This window comes from Myxocyprinus asiaticus, chromosome 2, assembly GCF_019703515.2.
Source record: "Myxocyprinus asiaticus isolate MX2 ecotype Aquarium Trade chromosome 2, UBuf_Myxa_2, whole genome shotgun sequence".
Taxonomy (NCBI): Eukaryota; Metazoa; Chordata; class Actinopteri; order Cypriniformes; family Catostomidae; genus Myxocyprinus; species Myxocyprinus asiaticus.
In genome coordinates, this window is record NC_059345.1 from 14,568,409 (window position 1) to 14,588,233 (window position 19,825).

Below are 19,825 nucleotides of genomic sequence, written 5' to 3' on the forward strand. Positions count from 1 at the left end.
CAGGAGCATCAGATCCGAGAACCAAGTCCGGTTGGGCCAGTACTGCACAACGAACAGGACTTGCTGCTTGTCCTCGCTGACTTTGCACAGAGTCTGTGCAATGAGGCTCACATGAGGAAATGCATACTTGCGTAGCCCCTGAGGCCAGCTGTTTGCCAAGACATCCATGCTAAGGGGGGCCTCGGACAGGGAGTACCAAAGGGGGCAGTGAGAGGACTCTTGGGAGGTGAACAGGTCTACCTGCGCCAAATCTCTCCCAAATCAGCTGGACTGTGTGGGGGTGGAGTCTCCACTCCCCATGGAGCGTTATCTGCCATGAGACCGCGTCCGCTGCACGGTTGAGGATGGCCCGGGAGGTGAGTGGCTCACAGAGACTTCAACGTCTGCTGACTCCAAAGGAGGAGGTGGTGGGCGAGTTGCAACATGTGACGCGAGCGTACGCCGCCTTGGTGGTTTATGTACGCTTCAGTCACTGTGTTGTCTGTCTGGACCAACACATGCTTGCCCTGAATCAATGGTCAAGGCCTCCTCAGGGCCAGCAATACTGCCAGCAACTCTAAGCAGTTGATGTGCCATTGGAGTCCAGCCCGAGTTCGAGGCATCTGTCATGACCAGGACACGCCTTGAGACCTGCTCTAGGGGAACATCTGCCCATAGAAATGGCAAGTCCGACCAAGGGATGAAAGTCTGACGGCACTGTGGTGTGATGGTCACACACCGGTTGCCATGGCGCCATTCCCACCTTGGAACTCGAGTCTGTAGCCAGTGCTGAAGCAGTCTCATATGCATCAACCTGAGAGGGAGAACCGCCGCCGAGGATGCCATACGCCCCAGGAGCCTCTGAAATTGTTTCACTGGCGCCGCTACCTTTTGCCTGAAGGTCAGCACTGACTGAGCACGTTAGGTCGTAAGACATTCTTTGAGAGTGACCAAGTCCAACTCCATACAGAGAAAAGAGATGCTCTGCACAGGGGCCTAAAGTCCGAGTCGGTTGAGGTGCTGAAGCACAAGGTCCCTGTGTGCACACAACAGATCTCGTGAGTGAGGTAGGATTAGCCAGTCATCGAGATAATTGAGAATGCGTATGCCCTTCTCCCTCAGCGTGGCCAGGGCAGCCTCTGCGACCTTGGTAAAGACGCGAGAGGACAGGGACAGACCGAAGGGGAGGACCTCGTACTGGTATGCTCGTCCCTCGAAGGCAAACCAAAGAAAGGGTCTGTGTTGAGGAAGGATCAATACGTGAATGTACATGTCCTTCAGGTTGATGGCCGCGAACCAATCCTGATGTCGTACTGATGCCAGGATGTGCTTCTGTGTTAACATTCTGAATGGAAGCCTGTGTAAGGCTTTGTTCAAGGCATGCAGATCCAAGATTGGGCGTGACCCTCCCCCTCTCTTGGGCAAAATAAAATAAGGGCTGTAAAAGCCCTTGCACAGCTCGGCTACGGGCTCTAATGCTCCCCGCACCCTGCACCGTAGTGGAGAGGATGCCACTGAACCTGGGCGGGCGTGGTAAACTGGATCACGTAGCCGAGGCGAATCGTCCTGATGAGCCACCACGAGGGGCTGGAGAGTGCTAACCAGGCAACCAGGCCTCCAGCCTCCATGACACCGGCACCAAGGGGACGACTGGACTTACCGTGCCCGGGCAGGGTGGTTCGCAGCAGGCAGAGCAGGCACCCCACCTGGAAGACAGCCCAGGGGGAACGTGCTGCTCCGCAAGCCCGCAATGATGGCCGGTGACTGGGGCGGGCGAGTGACCCCAGAGACCAGCATACATACCTCTTCGCTGGCTGTCTCTCAATGGAGAACGAGGGAACGGGAGGTACTCACGTTTGCCTGATTGACCAAAAAAATTTCTAACGCCTGGCCGTCGTGAGTGCGCTGGCCCAGGGAATGAGGAAACTGCTCTTTTATTGACCATGAGGGTGCTGAGGCCCGGGGGGCACTCGGCAATGGAATACTCACCACGCGCTGGCCCAGGGGCTGGAGAGATAACCAGGCCAGACCGGTCGGAGGAGCCGACTTCCCGTGGGAGGATATTTTTCTCTGAGGCCAGCGTACAGGCTCCGATGGTGCGGAAGCCATGGCCGGCACCGCAGGGGAATGGCTCTGGCGAGAAGCAGATGGGACGCTGGACTTCGGAGGCCTGAAGGCGGCCAAGTCGCGCCACGGCAAGATGTGCTTAATTGCCTCAGTATACTTCCTCACCGTCCAGAACTGATGGGCATAGTCCTCGATGATGTCACCAAAAAGCCCCCCTTGGGAGATGGCCGCATCGAGAAAGCGGACATTCTCAGCATCACGTATCTCCGCAAGGTTGAGCCACAGGTGCCACTCTTGGAGCACAAGAGTGGACATCGTCTGGCCCAGAGCATGCACTGTGACTTTCGGTGCCAGTAAGGCGAGGTCGGTCGCAGTACGCAGTTCCTGCATCAACCCTGGGTCGGTTCTACCCTCGTGCAGATCTTTCAGCACCTTGGCCTGGTGGACCTGCAGGATGGCCATGGCATGCAGGGTGGAAGCAGCTTGACCCACGGCCTTGTAAGCCTTCGAGAACTTACAGGCCTTGGAAGAGAGCCTTGGTCGGTCGCGCCAGGTGGCTGCGCCCTGCAGGCATAAATGCACCGCTATGGCATACTCTACCTGGGGGAGCGCGACATACCCCTTAGCAGCTCTGCCATCGAGGGTAGTCAGAGTGGACGTGCCCGCAAAGCGTGTACGGGCAGAAAAAGGTGCCTTCCACAACTTCGCTTGCTCCTCATGCACTTCCGGGAAGAAAAACACCGGGGCGGGGCGCGGGCGTGAGTCACGCTCCAAGCCCAGAAACCAATCATCCAGCTGCAAACACTCAGGGCAGGGTGGAGGGTTCCACTTCAGCCCGATGTTCGCAGCCGCCCGGGCAAGCACGGCTGCCATCTCAGCGTCCGTCTCATCCTGTGCTCTACCGCCTGTGGGCGGGAGCTCAGAAGATTCGTCCTCTTCCAATAGCAGAAGCCCACCCTCCGATGCTGAAACCGAAAGCTCATCCTCGTTGCGAGCCGCGAACGACACATTTAACCCGCCCTGAGTTGGACCGCCTGTATCACTCGACAGTTCTTCCAGATAGAACGAGCGTGCTGGGGGATGGGAGGTCTGCGGGGGCTGAGCCAACGGAAATGCTCCCATGTCCACATCCAGATCGTGGATATCTGGATGTGGACTGCATATGCATATTTAGGGTGCATCAAAATAATCCACACGACACCGGTCGACAAATAAATTTCTTCTGAACGCAAACGATTGATTATTTTTAGAAACAAAACAATACTTATATACTTTTTAACTGGAAATGTTCGCTTCCATACATCTCTGTGACGTGCGCTCATGAGAGGGATGAAGTAAGCTCGTTGATAAGGTCACGCATCACGTGGAGGAGTAATCATGAAGCGCGTCACGGAAAAAGTATATATGTATTGTTTTGTTTCTAAAAATAATCAATCGTTTGCATTCAGAAGAACTTTATATGTCAACTGGAGTCGTGTGGATTATTTTGATGCACCCTAAATATGCATTTTGGACTGTCAAAAAATGGAGGACATTCACTTGCATTGTATAGAGGAGGAGGCCTGAAATGAAATCCTAAAAGTCTTAAATTCTGTTGTACATCTTGGATGGCCTGAGGGTGAGTAAATTATCAGCAAATTTTCATTTTTGGGTGAACTATTCCTTTAAGCGGACTAAATGATTGAGGTCCTGCATATGTCACCAGAGAGAAGTCTGTTGTTTCACTGGAAATCGAGGTATTACATTTTGATTAAAGATTACGAAGTCAGATAAAAATAAAAATAAATAAAACATATGCATGGATGAATCATTCACAATAAGATCAATAACATGCATTTAGAAAATAGATTTTTCGGGGGCCTGGGTAGCTCAACAAGTATTGAGGCTGACTATCACACCTGGAGTCGCGAGTTCAGGTTGTGCTGAGTGACTCCAGCCAGGTCTCCTAAGCAACCAAATTGACCCGGTTGCTAGGGAGGGTAGAGTCGCATGGGATAACCTCCTCGTGGTTGCAATTAGTGGTTCTCGCACTCAATGGGGTGTGTGGTAAGTTGTGCATGGATCGCGGAGAGTAGCATGAGCCTCCACATGCGGAATCTCCGCGGTGTCATGCACAACGAGCCACGTGATAAGATATGCAGATTGCCGGTCTCAGAAGTGGAGGCAACTGAGACTTGTCCTCCACCACCCGGATTTAGGTGAGTAACCACACCACCACGATGACCTACTAAGTAGTGGGATTTGGGGATTCCAAATTGGGAGAAAAGGGGATAAAAATAAATAAATAAATAAAGATTTTCATTGAATTTTTATTTCATGCCAATTTTCATTTCATGTATAGGCTTGCTTCCATATTTAGGCCTTTTTATTCTTTGCATTTTCTACTTCTTTCTACTACTGACACTTTTTTGTGTGTGTGTGTGATTTTAATTCTTTAACTCTTTTGATTTTAATTGTCAATTTCAGATTATTATTATTTTTTTAATCACTTCATTTTATATGATAAATAAGTGTATTTACACAGCAATTACAATAGCGGGAAACAATGTATCATGTGCTCGAATGTAATATTTGTGTAAAAATTTGGCTGCATTGATTCTGGTGCACAGCTGGCAGCGCACTTATTAAGACAACAACATTCCGGTGTGGTTGCCAGATATTCAATGCCGGAATCATTATACATGACTAAGATGTTTATTTTCATTATCTAGTGTCTACCATCAAACCTTTAGGTGACCGTGGTCCATTTTTGAAGTATCCCAAAACCACAACCCGTGATGCAATCACTTTAACCTGTGATTGTGTTTTCAAATTAGCCCAATTTGGCATGAAACCCTGGCAACACTGCTCACGCACTGAAGCTGCTCTGGGTAAGAGAGAGCGAGAGGACAAGTGTGCAGAGTGCATCTGCGCTGTTTAGAAAAACTGTTCAGAAAAACAATCAAGTTTCTCACTTGATTGACAAGATTTTTTTTTTTTTATTTCTGCCTTATTTTGTGGTCATCATGAGAGAGGTATTCTAAAAGTATTCTAATAAAATTTTATAAAGTAACTATTCTGAATACAGGTGCTTGAAAACGTAATGGGGGCTGAATGCAGTTAGTTCATTTTTGTATTCTGAATATGTAACGCCGTTACATGTACTCCGTTACAGCCCAACCCTGTGAATAAATATAGGCTTTGCACAAGCACAGCTTGTACCCGAGTGTCTGGGGACATGGGAGCCTCTGCAGGGCATTTGGACTTGTGTTAGAGCGAAAGAAGCAGTAACAAAGACACGCTTTGTGTGAGGATCTCCCACTGATGGCTCTGAACTGACGCTAAGTGCTTTTACAGAGCTGTATGATTCATGCACTAAGCCCAGGCGCATGGCAATAATGAGATAATGTTTTTGGCAAGAACATGCATATAGAAATCAGAGAGTGTTCGTGTGCACTATCTATCCTGAGTTCTCCGTGAAATGTTGAAAGCTTCTTTAAATCAGCACACGATATGAAACGTGGACTATGCTACTGAGTCTGGCTCAAACGGCTGATTCTAAACAATTTTTCAGTAAAACTCCTGCTTATTCATATAAGAGTGCATATTTACTGTGCTAATCAAAATGATTTATTTTACCCTGTTTACTATCTTAATAAATGTCCTTAAACATTAAACTTGTTCATTAGTGCATATTATTCTGACTAAAAATGCCCCACAGATGCCCAGGTGCCCCACAGATTGAAAACATGTGTCGTAGTCTAACATTTAACCCATTCAAAAAAATCATTAAATCTCTGTGGATGAAATGAAGTGTCACCCTAAATATTTTCCTGCTGAATATTCAGTTTTATTCAGAAATACGTCACATTACAGATGTTAAATGCACTGTGAAATTCACTGTGAGATATCTTTAAGAAGATTTTTATTAAAGATTGTGATAAAGATGATTTTTTGATTAGGCCTCGCCACACTGTACACTGTCATTCTAAACGTTCTCTGTATTGTTGAAATTTCTCTGGCCTTTCTGGACTAGCCAGTGCACTGACAGAGAGAAGCTCTAATGCACTGACAGTTGATAGCTGCTCTACTCTGTCCCAAATTGGCTTATAGAGTCTGATTCATGTGGTTCTTTGAGTGTCTGCACGGCCCCTGTGAAGACTTAAGGGAATGATAGATGGGTTTTTTGATGGAAAGAGGCATTTTGGCTGGGAATAAGAGGACTGGGGTGCTGCTTGCAGTCAAATGCATCACAGCTCTCAAGATTGTGAAGGGGTCTGCTCAGTCTATAGAGAGATTCATCGTCAGACGCTCATTTATCAAATTGAGAGTGACTGTCACTGCGTCTGACTTCTGAATCTAAATGTCAGAGAAACAATTATACAGTAGGTTTGGTGTCACAGTCTGAATCCTTCTAATATCTAATACACCTGTACCATCAAAAACAGGGCTAGATATGAGATTCATCTGCCCATTTAAACTAAATTGTGGTCAAGGGATAATTTTGTTGTCAGCATTTACTCTATGTGGTGTTCAGTTAATTTTTTTATTTTTTTTTAAATAGTCCATTAACAAGCAGATTGTGTCATAAAAAATGAGCTTTGCAAAATTGTAATGCCCATCAATCACAAACTTCTACACATCTCCTGCCCATTTTGTGATCATTTATTAAAATATTTAAATATTGTTGATGCTTAAAAATTATTTTATCTATTTGATAATGCTTTCCACATAATTTTACAGACTCCCCCAAAATCAAAGCAGAAATTACATCCACACGTTTGGTCTGGGTCTACAAATGAGGTGTCAAACACTGGAAAGTATTAAGTAATTATGTTCATAAAAATGTTTTTATCAGATCAATGCCATATAACAAAGGACACTTTTGAGACTGATTGTTGATCTACTAAATTGACTCTAAGGGTTTTTTTGCACACTTGGTTCATTTCAGAGGTTCAGAAAATGTTTTGCTTATATGTGAACGCTCCAAATGAACTCAGATCACTTGAAAGTGAAGCAATATGAGGTCTTAGTTCTAAAAACAAATATAAATACATAAATAAAGTGGACCAAAAAGTTCACTTTATTCACTTTATTCACTGTATTAATGGCAAATGCATTAATCGCGAAGAATATCTCAGCTCTGTAGGTCCATAAAATGCAAGTGGATGGTGATCAACACTTTAAAGCTCCAAAAAGCACAGACAATCGTAGTAAAAGTAACCCATACGACTCCATTGGTTAAATGTCTGTGAAACAATCGCTTTGGGTGAGAAACAGATGAATATTTAAGTCCTTTTCACTATAATTGTTAACTTCTGGTCGCTCTCCGATGCGCGTCCATGAGGGGACTCGGTTCACCCTGCCTCTCTCATGATGTAAGCACGCTGCCATGTTCAAATTAAAGCAAAACCAATTAAGCTTGTGAACAACATTCTCTTGCAAACAAATCGTGCTGCACTTCTGGTTGTATCGCGACATTTCTCATGTGAACATGCAAACGCGATTACGTCATGCAAGAGGTAGTAACAATTATAGTGAAAAGGACTTAAATATTGAACTGTGTCTCAACCAAAGCGATCATTTCTCTTTCAAAAACATTAATTTAACCACTGGAGTCGTACGGATTACTTTTACAAGGATTGCCTGTGCTTTTTGGAGCTTTAAAGTGTTGATCACCATCCACATGCATTTTAAGGACCTACAGAGCTGAGATTTTCTTCTAAAAATCTTTGTTTGAGTTCTGTTGAAGAAAGAAAGTCATACACATCTGGGTGAGTAAATGATGAGAGAATTTTAATTTTTGGGTGTACTAACCCTTTAACAATGATATAAAGTCTATATCAGGCACAACAACATCGCTAAATCCTGGGCCGCCATCTTGATTGTTTTGGGTTGAATGGATCACATGACTGCATCACATGACAACAAATACATCATCACTTTCAGATATCTTAGTTTCCCCTGTCCACACTACAGTGCGAAGACAGTGTTTTCAAATTTATCCACTTCTATAATCTACTTGGGAAAGTGTTTTCTAAAAGCTTTGTTTTCGCTGTCAAAAGTGAATTAATGTGTTGATTAAAGTGAAGATTACCTGGGAGGGCAATCCACGAGGTTGCAAGCCCGTGGTTGGCTGATCGGTTTGGGAAGATGATGGCAGACTAAAGGGGGCGTCTCCTGGCCATCTGACATCAGACATCGCACCTTCCTCATCTGAATCCCTCTGTTGCCACAGGAAGCACTGCATGTGCTCCACTCGCCCAAACGCCACTCAAACTCTATACCCAGAAAAAAGGACATTGATCAGTTTTGAGAGGAATATATGTACATACATTTGTGTACCCACCAAAAATGTAACAATACATTCTCTATAGTAGTCATAACGGCTCTGTTTCCAAACCTAGTAAGCTGCCTTGCTGTCTCCTGCCTACTTTGGTACATTTCATTAAAAGATTACAAAGACAAACTTTTTTGTATTTAAAATAATGTGCACTGATGAATTGTGCAAGATAAGACTAGGAATGTGCATTATAAATGTAAATAGGGTTAATGTTGACTTTAAAGCCTGTAAACTTCCAATAACAAGGTAAAGAGACTGGTAAGGTGTGGATCAATATCCTAGTATCAAGGAAGTACTATCAGTAGGGTGGCCAGATGTCCTGTTTTTCCCGGGACAGTCCCGTATTCAAGCACTTTTTATAGTGTCCCGACTTATTCTGAAAAAATCGTGTTTTGTCCCATATTTCACATCTCCTAAAATTTCTCTATCGCCTATGTGGCTTTTTCAGTCACGTGAGTATTCTAATCAAAGGTAGCCAATGACGCGGCTTGTACAATAAAATCACATTGTGTTATTTGAAGTACATGATTGGATTAATCTATCCAATCACAATTCCCTATCAATAGATGTCCAGTTAGTGAAATGATTGAAGAGTCAGTTTGAAAGAGCACACACATGAAATTGCAGCTGGAAAAATGTCAAGGAAGTGTGCATGTACATTTAATGAGGATCTTCAAAAAGAGTTTCAATTTCTAAAAAAGGAGTCACAGACAGAGCCTAGTAAAGTGAGGTGTGAGATTTGTGGAGCTCGCTTTTCCATCGCCCATGGAGGCCGCACCGACATCGCGCAGCATGTTCATACAAAAAAGAATGTGGGTGCTGCTAAAAGTAAGTGTGCCACACCAAGTGTTAGCGATTTTCTTTTTTTTGTGAAGCAAAGTTCAGAATCTGACAATGTGCATGCAAGTGAAGGACTTTTTCCTTATTCTGTTGTGCACGGCCATAATTTTTGGTCAGCTGCACTGCGAAATTGACCAAGAAATTGTATGATCTTAAATTTTCTTCTGCCTGCACCAAATCTGAAGCTGTCATATGCAACATACTCGCTCCTTTGTCAGAGGAAGAAATTCAGAGTGATTTGGACAAGTGCAAGACCATCAACTTCTGAGTCTTAGCCAAGGTCGTGGAGTTTGTTTTATGCCTGCCTGGAATATCTGCATCTGTGGAGCGTGTTATTATTAATGAACGCAGCATGGACAGCGGATATATCTCAACTCAGTGTAACAGTCATGAAGGCAATGCTTTTCGTACATCTTAATTTTGGACTGGACTGCTCTGCATTTTACAATAAACTCTTGATAGACAAGCGCACACTGAGAAAAACTGCTGCAGTGCAAAGCACAAAGTGACAACAGTTACAGATGCGGATGCACTGGTGGCTCAGTGGTTAAGGCTCTGGATTACTGATTAGAAGGTTGGGGGTTCAAGCTCCAGCACTGCCAAGATGCCACTGTTGGGCCCTTGAGCAAGGCCCTTGACCCTATCTGCTCCAGGGGTGCTGTATCATGGCTGACCCTGCACTCTGACCCCAGCTTAGCTGGGATATGTGGGGGAAAAAAAAGAATTTCACTGTATATGTGCAAATGTATAATGTGTGATAAATAAATAAAATTATAATTAATTATTAATCTACTTCACATTGATCTGTGCTGAGGATACATCAATTTCATTTTTGCTGGGAGGGGGCTGTCCCCGTTTTCCACAAGCAGGAATCTTGTCACCCTAACTATCAGACAAGAACCACGAACAGTCAACTGGCTGTCAAATCGTATGGTTCAAAGTGAGAGCATAGAGACACATTTACAAGCCCTTAAAGGTTTCTGTGAATCTGGCCTTAAAAATACACACAAATGTTTCTGCCTTTTAAAATTCCTGGCATTGTGCGGGAAGTGAAAGGAAGACATGAAGCTTTAACAAGACATAAATGAGCTCTCCGAGCAGTTGGTTTTATACAAAACAGAACTGCATAATACAGTCCGTTTCACTTTTTCCTTGAAACATACATTTCTTTTTGTAGGTTTTTTAAATTATTTTTTTACGTTTGAAAATAGTGCAAAGATCTGGAACTGTACTTTGTGTTGACTTTAATGGGGTTAAATAGCATTTTATTCATGTTAAGTCCATTTATAAAGTTAAGGTTCCTTGCACCAAAAACAACTGTAATTTAGTTTTACATGACCAATTTCTCCCATTTTCCACCCTTTCTTTGACCCTTGAATTAAATAGGCTGTTTTTTGCTACTGCACCTTTAAGACTCTTATATGTAAATTTCATTTGTTATTATTGGCTTAATTCTGCATACTGGTATAGTTTTCACAGTCATTCATCAGTGTCGGTCATGTTGCTAAATACTGAATAGGTGTTGATACTGTATATAAATGTGGGTGGTCAAATGTTAAGGAGCTCATGGTTGTGATGTCAATGTCTGAATGGGCCTAGTGAGCTAGTGTACTTCTAAATGCTGATAAAATTCATTTTCAGAAGATATAAGCATTTAAATTCAGCAGTCTCTCTCTTCTAACTTGACAGACCGAGGCACAGTCATGACGACACAAAGTGCCTGAGAAACTCTGTCCAATCAAATGCTTTCTAGAACAAGAACACTTCCTCCCCTAGCATGTCCGGCTGTGTTCTAACTGGTGCTGATCATGCCTTCAAAGGGCACTTCGAAAGGAGCACAATCCATGCTGTAGGGTCAATTCCAAACAGATTTTCTGATAAGAATTGCTTAAAATTAGTTTTGACTTACCATTATCTCCTTTCGGCCTTCTGAAGCTCTCACAGTGGAGGGTAATTGTCTTTGTGTGGAATAGGGCATAGGAACGATGACTTCTAAATAAGACATGCTGACGCCGAAGCTGGATGAAAGGAAACTTGCTGGAGTTTATTTATATTTTTCTGCAGATGGAGTTTTCTTGGATATACCGCTCGAGTAAGTGTTCTTTATTCTTTATGCTTAGTGTATTGTGATTCAAAACGTGGACAAATTAGCTTCTAATCCAGCCTTGTCCTAACGTAAACAAAGTCCCCGCCCTAAATTTTTTGCTCGTTCGAAAAGCCTTTCACTCGGAAATATGCCACAATACAGTAACAAAGTCGGTCATAACTTCTGTTTCATGGCGACTTTAAGAGGCAGACACACAAGGCTTTTACCACGCATTTGTTTTTTCATACAAAGCAACAGATCAGGATATGATGTCATACACTTCTGGTGTAAGTAAATAATATATCACAAAAAACAAATAATATTATATTAAAAATGTTAAAATATATTGTCTACTCACTTTCCTGCAACAATAAAACACGCAGCTTTACAATATGTATTCTTTGTATTGAGCCAAGAGGTCAATGTGTGACGTTTCGATCTTCTATTGGTCGTGAGTCATATGAATTCATGGTTCAGAGTTCACCAAGCTTGAACTTTGGTTCGCAGTGTCGTACGAAATTTCTTCGCATGAGCTTGTGTTTCCAGTCTGCTGCATTCGGATGCGTTTTTGAGAGTGAATGAAACGCGAAGTGTAGTGTGACGGCCACTTTACACTCAGAGCAGTGCGGTGCCGGGCCGAGAGAGGGCGCTGATCATGGGAAAAAAATATATTATGTTATTACTCAACAACCAGTTGGTTGGTCTGCACAAAATAGGTGTCGTTTTAAAGCTTAGACTCTCATCTTTACAATGTAGCTGATCTGACCAATTCTCAAATATTCCTTTAAAATTGGCTGATAAATAAGAACTGCTCCATTTTCATAATTCTCAAATTTGTGATCGCAACAGTCATATTTAGAACCAGTTAAAAGGTCAAAAAGATCATACAGCCATGTACCATATATCTTTTGAAAGGTCTTGATTAGTAGAATATAATGAGCAAATTTGTTTCACCCAGAAACCAAACTACAGTGAGTATTTGCATGTGAAATGCACATATATGATAAACAGAGAAAACAGAATTATCGTCACATTTTGGTTTATAACTTATTGAAAAATAAATATGTTGCATATCACAATTTGCAGCAGACGGCTCCGAATAAAACAAGCCCACGCTCAACGTTACATGATATGTAGAGCCTGAAATATTTCTCAAAAGTGTCAAAACAAGATATGGTGGAAAATCATTAATGGTGTCTCTATGGCAGCAGTTTCTCTGGGATCTGTTCACTGAAACGTAATCCTCCACATCATAGATGTGTCAGATTGTCCACACTGGTTGTCTAGAGAGTGTTAGAATCCATATTTGGAAACAAGCACAATCCCACGTGGGGTGACCAGGGCCAGAGCACACATGCACAGATTGCGCACAAGATGCACTGAATGCACATTGTATGAAGAGTTGGAATAAACATCGATGAATTTCATTATTGGGTACTTGATGTAAGTATTTTTTTTTTTTTTTTTTTACATTCATAGTTTTCAGATGTTCTGTTTTATTGTTCAATAAAACCTGCTTGGAGATGTTTTTGGACACTTGGATAAACAAAAGTCCACCTTGGGAACCATGGTTCCAAATGCTATATCTTTGCACTATAAACTGATTTTTTTTTTCCTGCTATAGTCGGCATGTTGGAGAACAACATCAAAGTTAATTAGATGACTTTCCATACTGTCTAAAAGTTATAATGTCAAACATGAATAATAACTGAAAAGTGTATTTTCAGCACTCATGTTTCATCAGCAGTGTTGTATCATCAGAGTCTCTGAGCATGATCCAAATATATTTTCTACAAATTTTGAAAGATGATACAATGTAATTGACGATCTTTGCACATTCTTTTTTATTTATTTTTTATTTTTTTTAAGAGTTATAAGTTCATATTGTTGGTATGCCATTTAAGCATTAAATCCTTAAAAATGCCCTCAGGATGTAAGGGGTTAATCCAGTGAATGCTGTGCAGTCAACATCTCAGAAATATAATTTAATATAAATATACAGTTGTGCTCAAAAGTTTGCAAACTCTGGCGGAAATTGTGAAATTTTGGCATTGATTTTGAAAATATGACTGATCATGCAAATAAACTGTCTTTTATTTAAATATAGTGATCATATGAAGCCATTTATTATCACATAGTTGTTTGGCTACTTTTTAAATCATAATGATAACAGAAATCACCCAAATGGCCCTGATCAAAAGTTTACATACCCTTGAATGTTTGGCCTTGTTACAGACACACAAGGTGACACACACAGGTTTAAATGGCAATTAAAGTTTCATTTCCCACACCTGTGGCTTTTTAAATTGCAATTAGTGTCTGTGTATAAATAGTCAATGAGTTTGTTAGCTCTCACGTGGATGCACTGAGCAGGCTAGATACTGAGCCATGGGGAGCAGAAAAGAACTGTCAAAAGACTTGCGTAACAAGGTAATGGAACTTTATAAAGATGGAAAAAGATATAAATAGATATCCAAAGCCTTGAAAATGCCAGTCAGTACTGTTCAATCATTTATTAAGAAGTGGAAAATTCAGGGATCTCTTGATACCAAGCCAAGGTCAGATAGACAGAGAAAGATTTCAGCCACAACTGCCAGAAGAGTTGTTTGGGATACAAAGAAAAACACACAGGTAACCTCAAGAGAAATACAGGCTGCTCTGGAAAAAGACGGTGTGGTTGTTTCAAGGAGCACAATACGACGATACTTGAACAAAAATTAGCTGCATGGTCGAGTTGCCAGAAAGAAGCCTTTACTGCCCCAATGTCACAAAAAAGCCCAGTTACAATATGCCCGACAACACCTTGACACGCCTCACAGCTTCTGGCACACTGTAATTTGGAGTGACGAGACCAAAATAGAGCTTTATGGTCACAACCATAAGCGCTATGTTTGGAGAGGGGTCAACAAGGCCTATAGTGAAAAGAATACCCACTGTGAAGCATGATGGTGGCTCACTGATGTTTTGGGGGTGTGTGAGCTCTAAAGGCATGGGGAATCTTGTGAAAATTGATGGCAAGATGAATGCAGCATGTTATCAGAAAATACTGGCAGACAATTTGCATTCTTCTGCACGAAAGCTGCGCATGGGATGCTCTTGGACTTTCCAGCATGACAATAAACCTAAGCACAAGGCCAAGTTGACCCTCCAGTGGTTACAGCAGAAAAAGGTGAAGGTTCTGGAGTGGCCATCACAGTCTCCTGACCTTAATATCATCGAGCCACTCTGAGGAGATCTCAAACGTGCGTTTCATGCAAGACGACCAAAGACTGCATAACCTGGAGGCATTTTGCAAAGACGAATGGGCAGCTATACCACCTGCAAGAATTTGGGGCCTCATAGACAACTATTACGAAAGACTGCATGCTGCCATTGATGCTAAAGGGGGCAATACACAGTATTAAGAATTAAGGGTATGCAGACTTTTGAACAGGGGTCATTTCATTTTTTTCTTTGTTGCCATGTTTTGTTTTATGATTGTGCCACTCTGTTATAACCTACAGTTGAATATGAATCTCATAAGAAATAAAAGAATTGTGTTTTGCCTGCTCACTCATGTTTTCTTTAAAAATGGTACATATATTACCAATTCTCCAAGGGTATGCAAACTTTTGAGCACAACTGTAATTCATCCAGTTATGTGTAAAAGTTTTAACAGCTGATATCGCTTAATATCATAGGCATACAGAAAATGTGCATATTGTGCCCAATATACATCCTGTATAGGCCTACTGCAGAAATAGTATATGTATTGTGCTATATCATACACAATACATACCCTCTCTCCTCTCTTTCTCTTTACCTCTCTCTCTTTCTCACTCTCTCTCATTTTCACTAAAAACAGAAATATGTCTCTCATCTCTCATCACACTATCAAATCCCACTAACCATGTGAGAGCACATAAACCCAAGCCATGAGCTGCTGGTTGTTGGTCTGTGTCTGGCACTCATAGCGGCCATCAAATTTGCCTCCGTGCGTATTCATCTCCAGAACACGCCCCCCCACGAGCATGCGGTACCTCACCCCAGGCCTCTGCTTCAGAGTCTGGTTCTGATAAGACCACGTGATGGGCTTCCTGTGGCTGGGGACCACTGGACAACCTAAGGGGGTTAGAGTAAAATTTTAAGAGGAAACAGGGTCGAGGTTCCCTGTCATTTGTAATTAGTCTTGATGAGCAGGAGGCATGTAGTCACTGAAGTGTACCAAAACATGCACTAAAAAGAGAAGGCTATCTCTGAAAAAAAGTTAAGACTCAATTAAAGTACTTGACATACACACTACATCTGCATTACATTCTTGTATATTCATTCTCTAGTTATTCATTACCTCTTCAACTCTGCGGACCCACTGGCGGGTTAAAAAGGGGGCGCTAGGTCACAAAATTTCTTTTACATGTAAAATGTTCAAGTCTTCAAATACATTACAAAGGCATATGTCGTATCGTTTGAAAGCTTAGAATCTGATAGATACATTTTCACAGAAAACCATTACTTCTGCATTTATGTGACATACAATAACAAAATAAGGTCTAAAAATATTTGTCGCAAATCAGCGCCACCTAGAGGTCATGTGGTAGAAATATTAATATGAATATAAAAGTCTTTAAAATAGCACTTAAAGGTGCTGTAAGTGATTTTTTTTTTTCATGGAAAGGTATGCAAAAAACCTACTCCCTAAAAGATATTAATGAAATAAGTGTCCTGATATATCTCACCGAATTCTATGACAGCTGTAGACTCTGTAAACAGCAAAAAAAAAAAAAAATTGTCCACGATCCGCGGATACTGACACTTTTCACCTGTCAATCATTTTGCACGTTTTCACAGTACTGTAGTTTCAGCGAATTATTGAGGCATAATTCATTTTTATGCCATATTGTTCATAACAGTTGTCAGTTGAGGGCGCTATTTTGCAGCTGTTTTTAACAACCGTTTCTGCTCTCTATAAAGCTCACTTTGGTATCTTTGGAGTTCGCTGTTTTGGAAAGAGGGGGCATGGCTCAGTCTCGTGGAAGAAACTTCGCAAAGTGAACAGAACCAGAACTACATGCTTACAACGTTAGGACAAAACAAAAAAATATACATCATAAGATTGTAAACATATACAATATTATCGATGAATAATTGGAGTCATTTTTTTACTTGGGGTGGGGGGGGGTTACTGAAAAAATTAGACCGATTTTTGGCAATTAGTCCACAGTATGTGTAAATGGTGAGTTTTTACATTTGAGTGTGAAAAATTGCAGACAGCAGCCCAAAAATGCCCCAGAGTTGAAGAGGTTAAAGGTGCACTAAGTAAGTAGATTATTTTCTTTTGCTGGCTGATATGAAAGTGGTTTTTGAATTTAGTGTCACACAAAAACAAACATTTTCGATTACTGAAGTCATTGTAGAAATGTCCTTTCATTGTCACCCATGACTGATTTATTCCACAACCAAAAGTGTCTTATATTATGGGGGTTACCAAGGTAAAGTAAGAAGTATTCGGCTGGTCATTTGATGCCATCATCCTCCTTATGGAGACTAAAACGGCTTTGTCTTCATCTCATGTGAGTGTAATTTCTTGGTCATGTAAGTACAATTAATTTCATATTACTTTACTAATGACATATACTATTTTCAAAAGAAACATGGTTTCAATGAGAAAAAATTTACTGGACTTGATTTTTTTCCATCAGAAATTGATTGGATCATGAAAAGTGGGGATTAGAGAGGAGGGGTTGAAAAGTACAGTTAGCTGAAATGGAAAGTCAGACAGAGCAAAAACATTTCTGATTAAAGATTACAAAGACAAACCTCGTAAACCATTTTTTTTTATCTTTGATATAATGTGCTCCAACGAATCATGCAAAATAAGTCCAGGGAAAACCATTCAAAAAGCAAATAATAAATATACGCATTTGTGCATGAAACTACTTTATTATATATATATATATATATATATATACATACACACACACACACACACAACAGTTAGTTCTGGTCTGATTGGACAAGAGACGTTCCATGAGTACTGATGGTCTCACACCATCAGCACTCAGACGCTTCACTGTGTGTATCACTCTGCTTGTGTTCGTGCCGTTCTAAACAAAAGTGTAAAAAAATGAACAAAATTGGAAAAACTGAGTACGGTCACAGAAAACGCATTTGTGCATGGAACTACTTTCTTACGCGACGGATCAGAATCTTTGCTGGTTCAAACCAAATGATGTGTCCAAGCCCCTCAAAAACATCTCTTCAGAACTACTAGTATCACAGCTTGGGCTGTTTCTAACATGTTATTGGAGAAACAAGGATGTGTGTTTGTGTGTGTGTGTGTGTGTGAGAGAGAGTGAGAGAGAGAGAGTGTGTGCGACTACCTGTTGATGATGCTGTAGTCTGTTAGTCAGCTTTCTGAAGATAATGTCATTTTGGTGAAATGCATCCTATTTTCTCAGTAGAAAAATAGCCGTCCAGGCTGGGTTATTCCTCTCTATTTCATGGTAGCCGGTGCGCAAGAATCTTTCACTATAGAAACCGCAAAGTCCTCTGCCATTTTGTCCTCTCCAATGTGGAAAGTCCGGTAAGAGGTAAGCGCCCTGAGTTTGTGTAATTAATCAGTCTGTTGTGTCTCTCAGCTGTGATGAGCCTTAATGCTGAAGTTGTTAGTTTAAAACCGTTTAAAGATATTTCCTGGCTTTAGTAGTGTAGTAGTAATATGACTGATCATGGAGTGCTATTGAATATAAACACTGAGTGACGCTGACTCACTTCACGTCACCAACTGGATCATATTACACACATTTGGAATGAACCGCCACATCTTCACATGGTTCTACACCTGCACTGTAGAGAGCATCCTGACTGGCTGCATCTCCGCCTGGTACTGCAATAGCACCGCCCATTACCGCAAAGCACTGCAAAGGGTGGTGCAAACTGCCAGACACATCATCGGAGGTGAGCTTCCCTCCCTCCAGGAAATATATACAAGGTGGTGTGTGAAAAAAGCTCGGAGGATCATCAGAGACTCCAGCCACCCGAGCCATGGGCTGTTCTCACTGCTACCATCAGGTAGGCGGTATCGCAGCATCAGGACCCGCACCAGCCGACTCCATGATAGCTTCTTCCCCCAAGCAATCAGACTTTTGAACTCTTGATCTCCCACGATCAAAATACATCAGCACTGCACTTTATTACCCTTACTCTTATATCTCACACCGAACTGTCATAAATTATATTATTATTATATTATGTTCTCTCTTAACAACTGACTATCAACCGACAGCCTGAATGTCAATACAGTACAATACTGTACATTCTATATATATATACTTTATTATATATTTTTATTTTTTATTTTTATTGAATAATGTGTATCTATATAGTGCGTATTGTATACTGTACAGTGTATGTTATTATTTGTATACTGTTGAGTGTAATTATGTGTATAACAGATGTTTAAATTGTGTTGTGTTAATTTGATGTTATTGTAAATTGGTATATGTCTCATCACTGTCACGACTGCTATGTTGATCGGAACTGCACCCAAGAATTTCACACACCATTGCACTTGTGTATATGGCTGTGTGACAATAAATTGATTTGATTTTGATTTGATTTGACATAAATGGTCTTTTGCCTCCACCTGCTGGCTAAAATATGTAATGTCACAAAATTAAATGTAAAGAGACAGATGGCTCTTAACACATCTGCACTGCTCTTACACTTTAGTTTACAACGGCATGAACACAAGCGGAGTGATACACCCAGTGAAGTGTCCGAGTGCTGATGGTGTGAGACCATCAGCACTCATGGAACGTCTCTCATCCAATCAGATTTGAGGACCAGAACTAACTGTTGTATATATATATATATATATATATATATATATATATATATATATATAAAAATTCTGATTTCATGCTGACTGTGAATTGTAAAACCTGTAAGTGTTAACATAACACTAAAGGGCTCTTTTAAACTTAAATTAAGTAGTTTAAAATATTGCGTTCAAATTCCAGAAGCCCATACTTTTGTGACAACATGAAAAGTGCCGTACCTATTCTTAAGATTTCTCCAGGTTTGACTGTGATGATGGTGCCAATCAGAGAGGCCATCAGAACTCTCCTCCTGTTCATCTCTTTTGAAAGCTTCCATTCAGATTCACCCACAGTTCCTCCTGGCATCAAGAACGATACACATTGTGTCATCAAATATTTCGCCATCATATACAATGAACCAAATCAAGAGAAATTGTTCCGCTATAAACATCACTGTAGGTGGACTATTTCTTTGATGGTTGAACGACTTCAAGTAGATGATTTATTCCTCCTGTTAAGAGCATTTCTGTCCAATCAGCAGAGGGATTATGGTTGGTTTTGACTGTGGTGGTGGAGGCAAAAATAGAAAAACTTTTTCGGTGAAGTGAAATCAAAGTCCAAACAAGGCCTTGGCCAACACCAACCCTGCTAAAAATACTAGCATAGCATTGTCTCAAACCCATATGACTTTCTTTCTTCTGCAGAACACAAAATAATTTAAAAATAATTTCA

The 19,825-nt window shown here is 41.4% G+C and overlaps 1 protein-coding gene across 1 annotated transcript in view; it reads right to left on the reverse strand.

Moving 5' to 3' along the window:
• The window catches only part of LOC127450729 (ADAMTS-like protein 3), a 283,685-nt gene that overhangs the window by 11,280 nt on the left and 252,580 nt on the right, over positions 1 to 19,825 (reverse strand). Inside the window, exons 25-27 of the mRNA XM_051715045.1 lie at positions 19,333 to 19,452; positions 15,183 to 15,395; positions 8,123 to 8,306 (exon numbers count right to left, since the gene is read on the reverse strand). Coding sequence (XP_051571005.1) covers positions 8,123 to 8,306; positions 15,183 to 15,395; positions 19,333 to 19,452 — 517 coding nt within the window. The remainder of the gene's footprint in view (positions 1 to 8,122; positions 8,307 to 15,182; positions 15,396 to 19,332; positions 19,453 to 19,825) is intronic.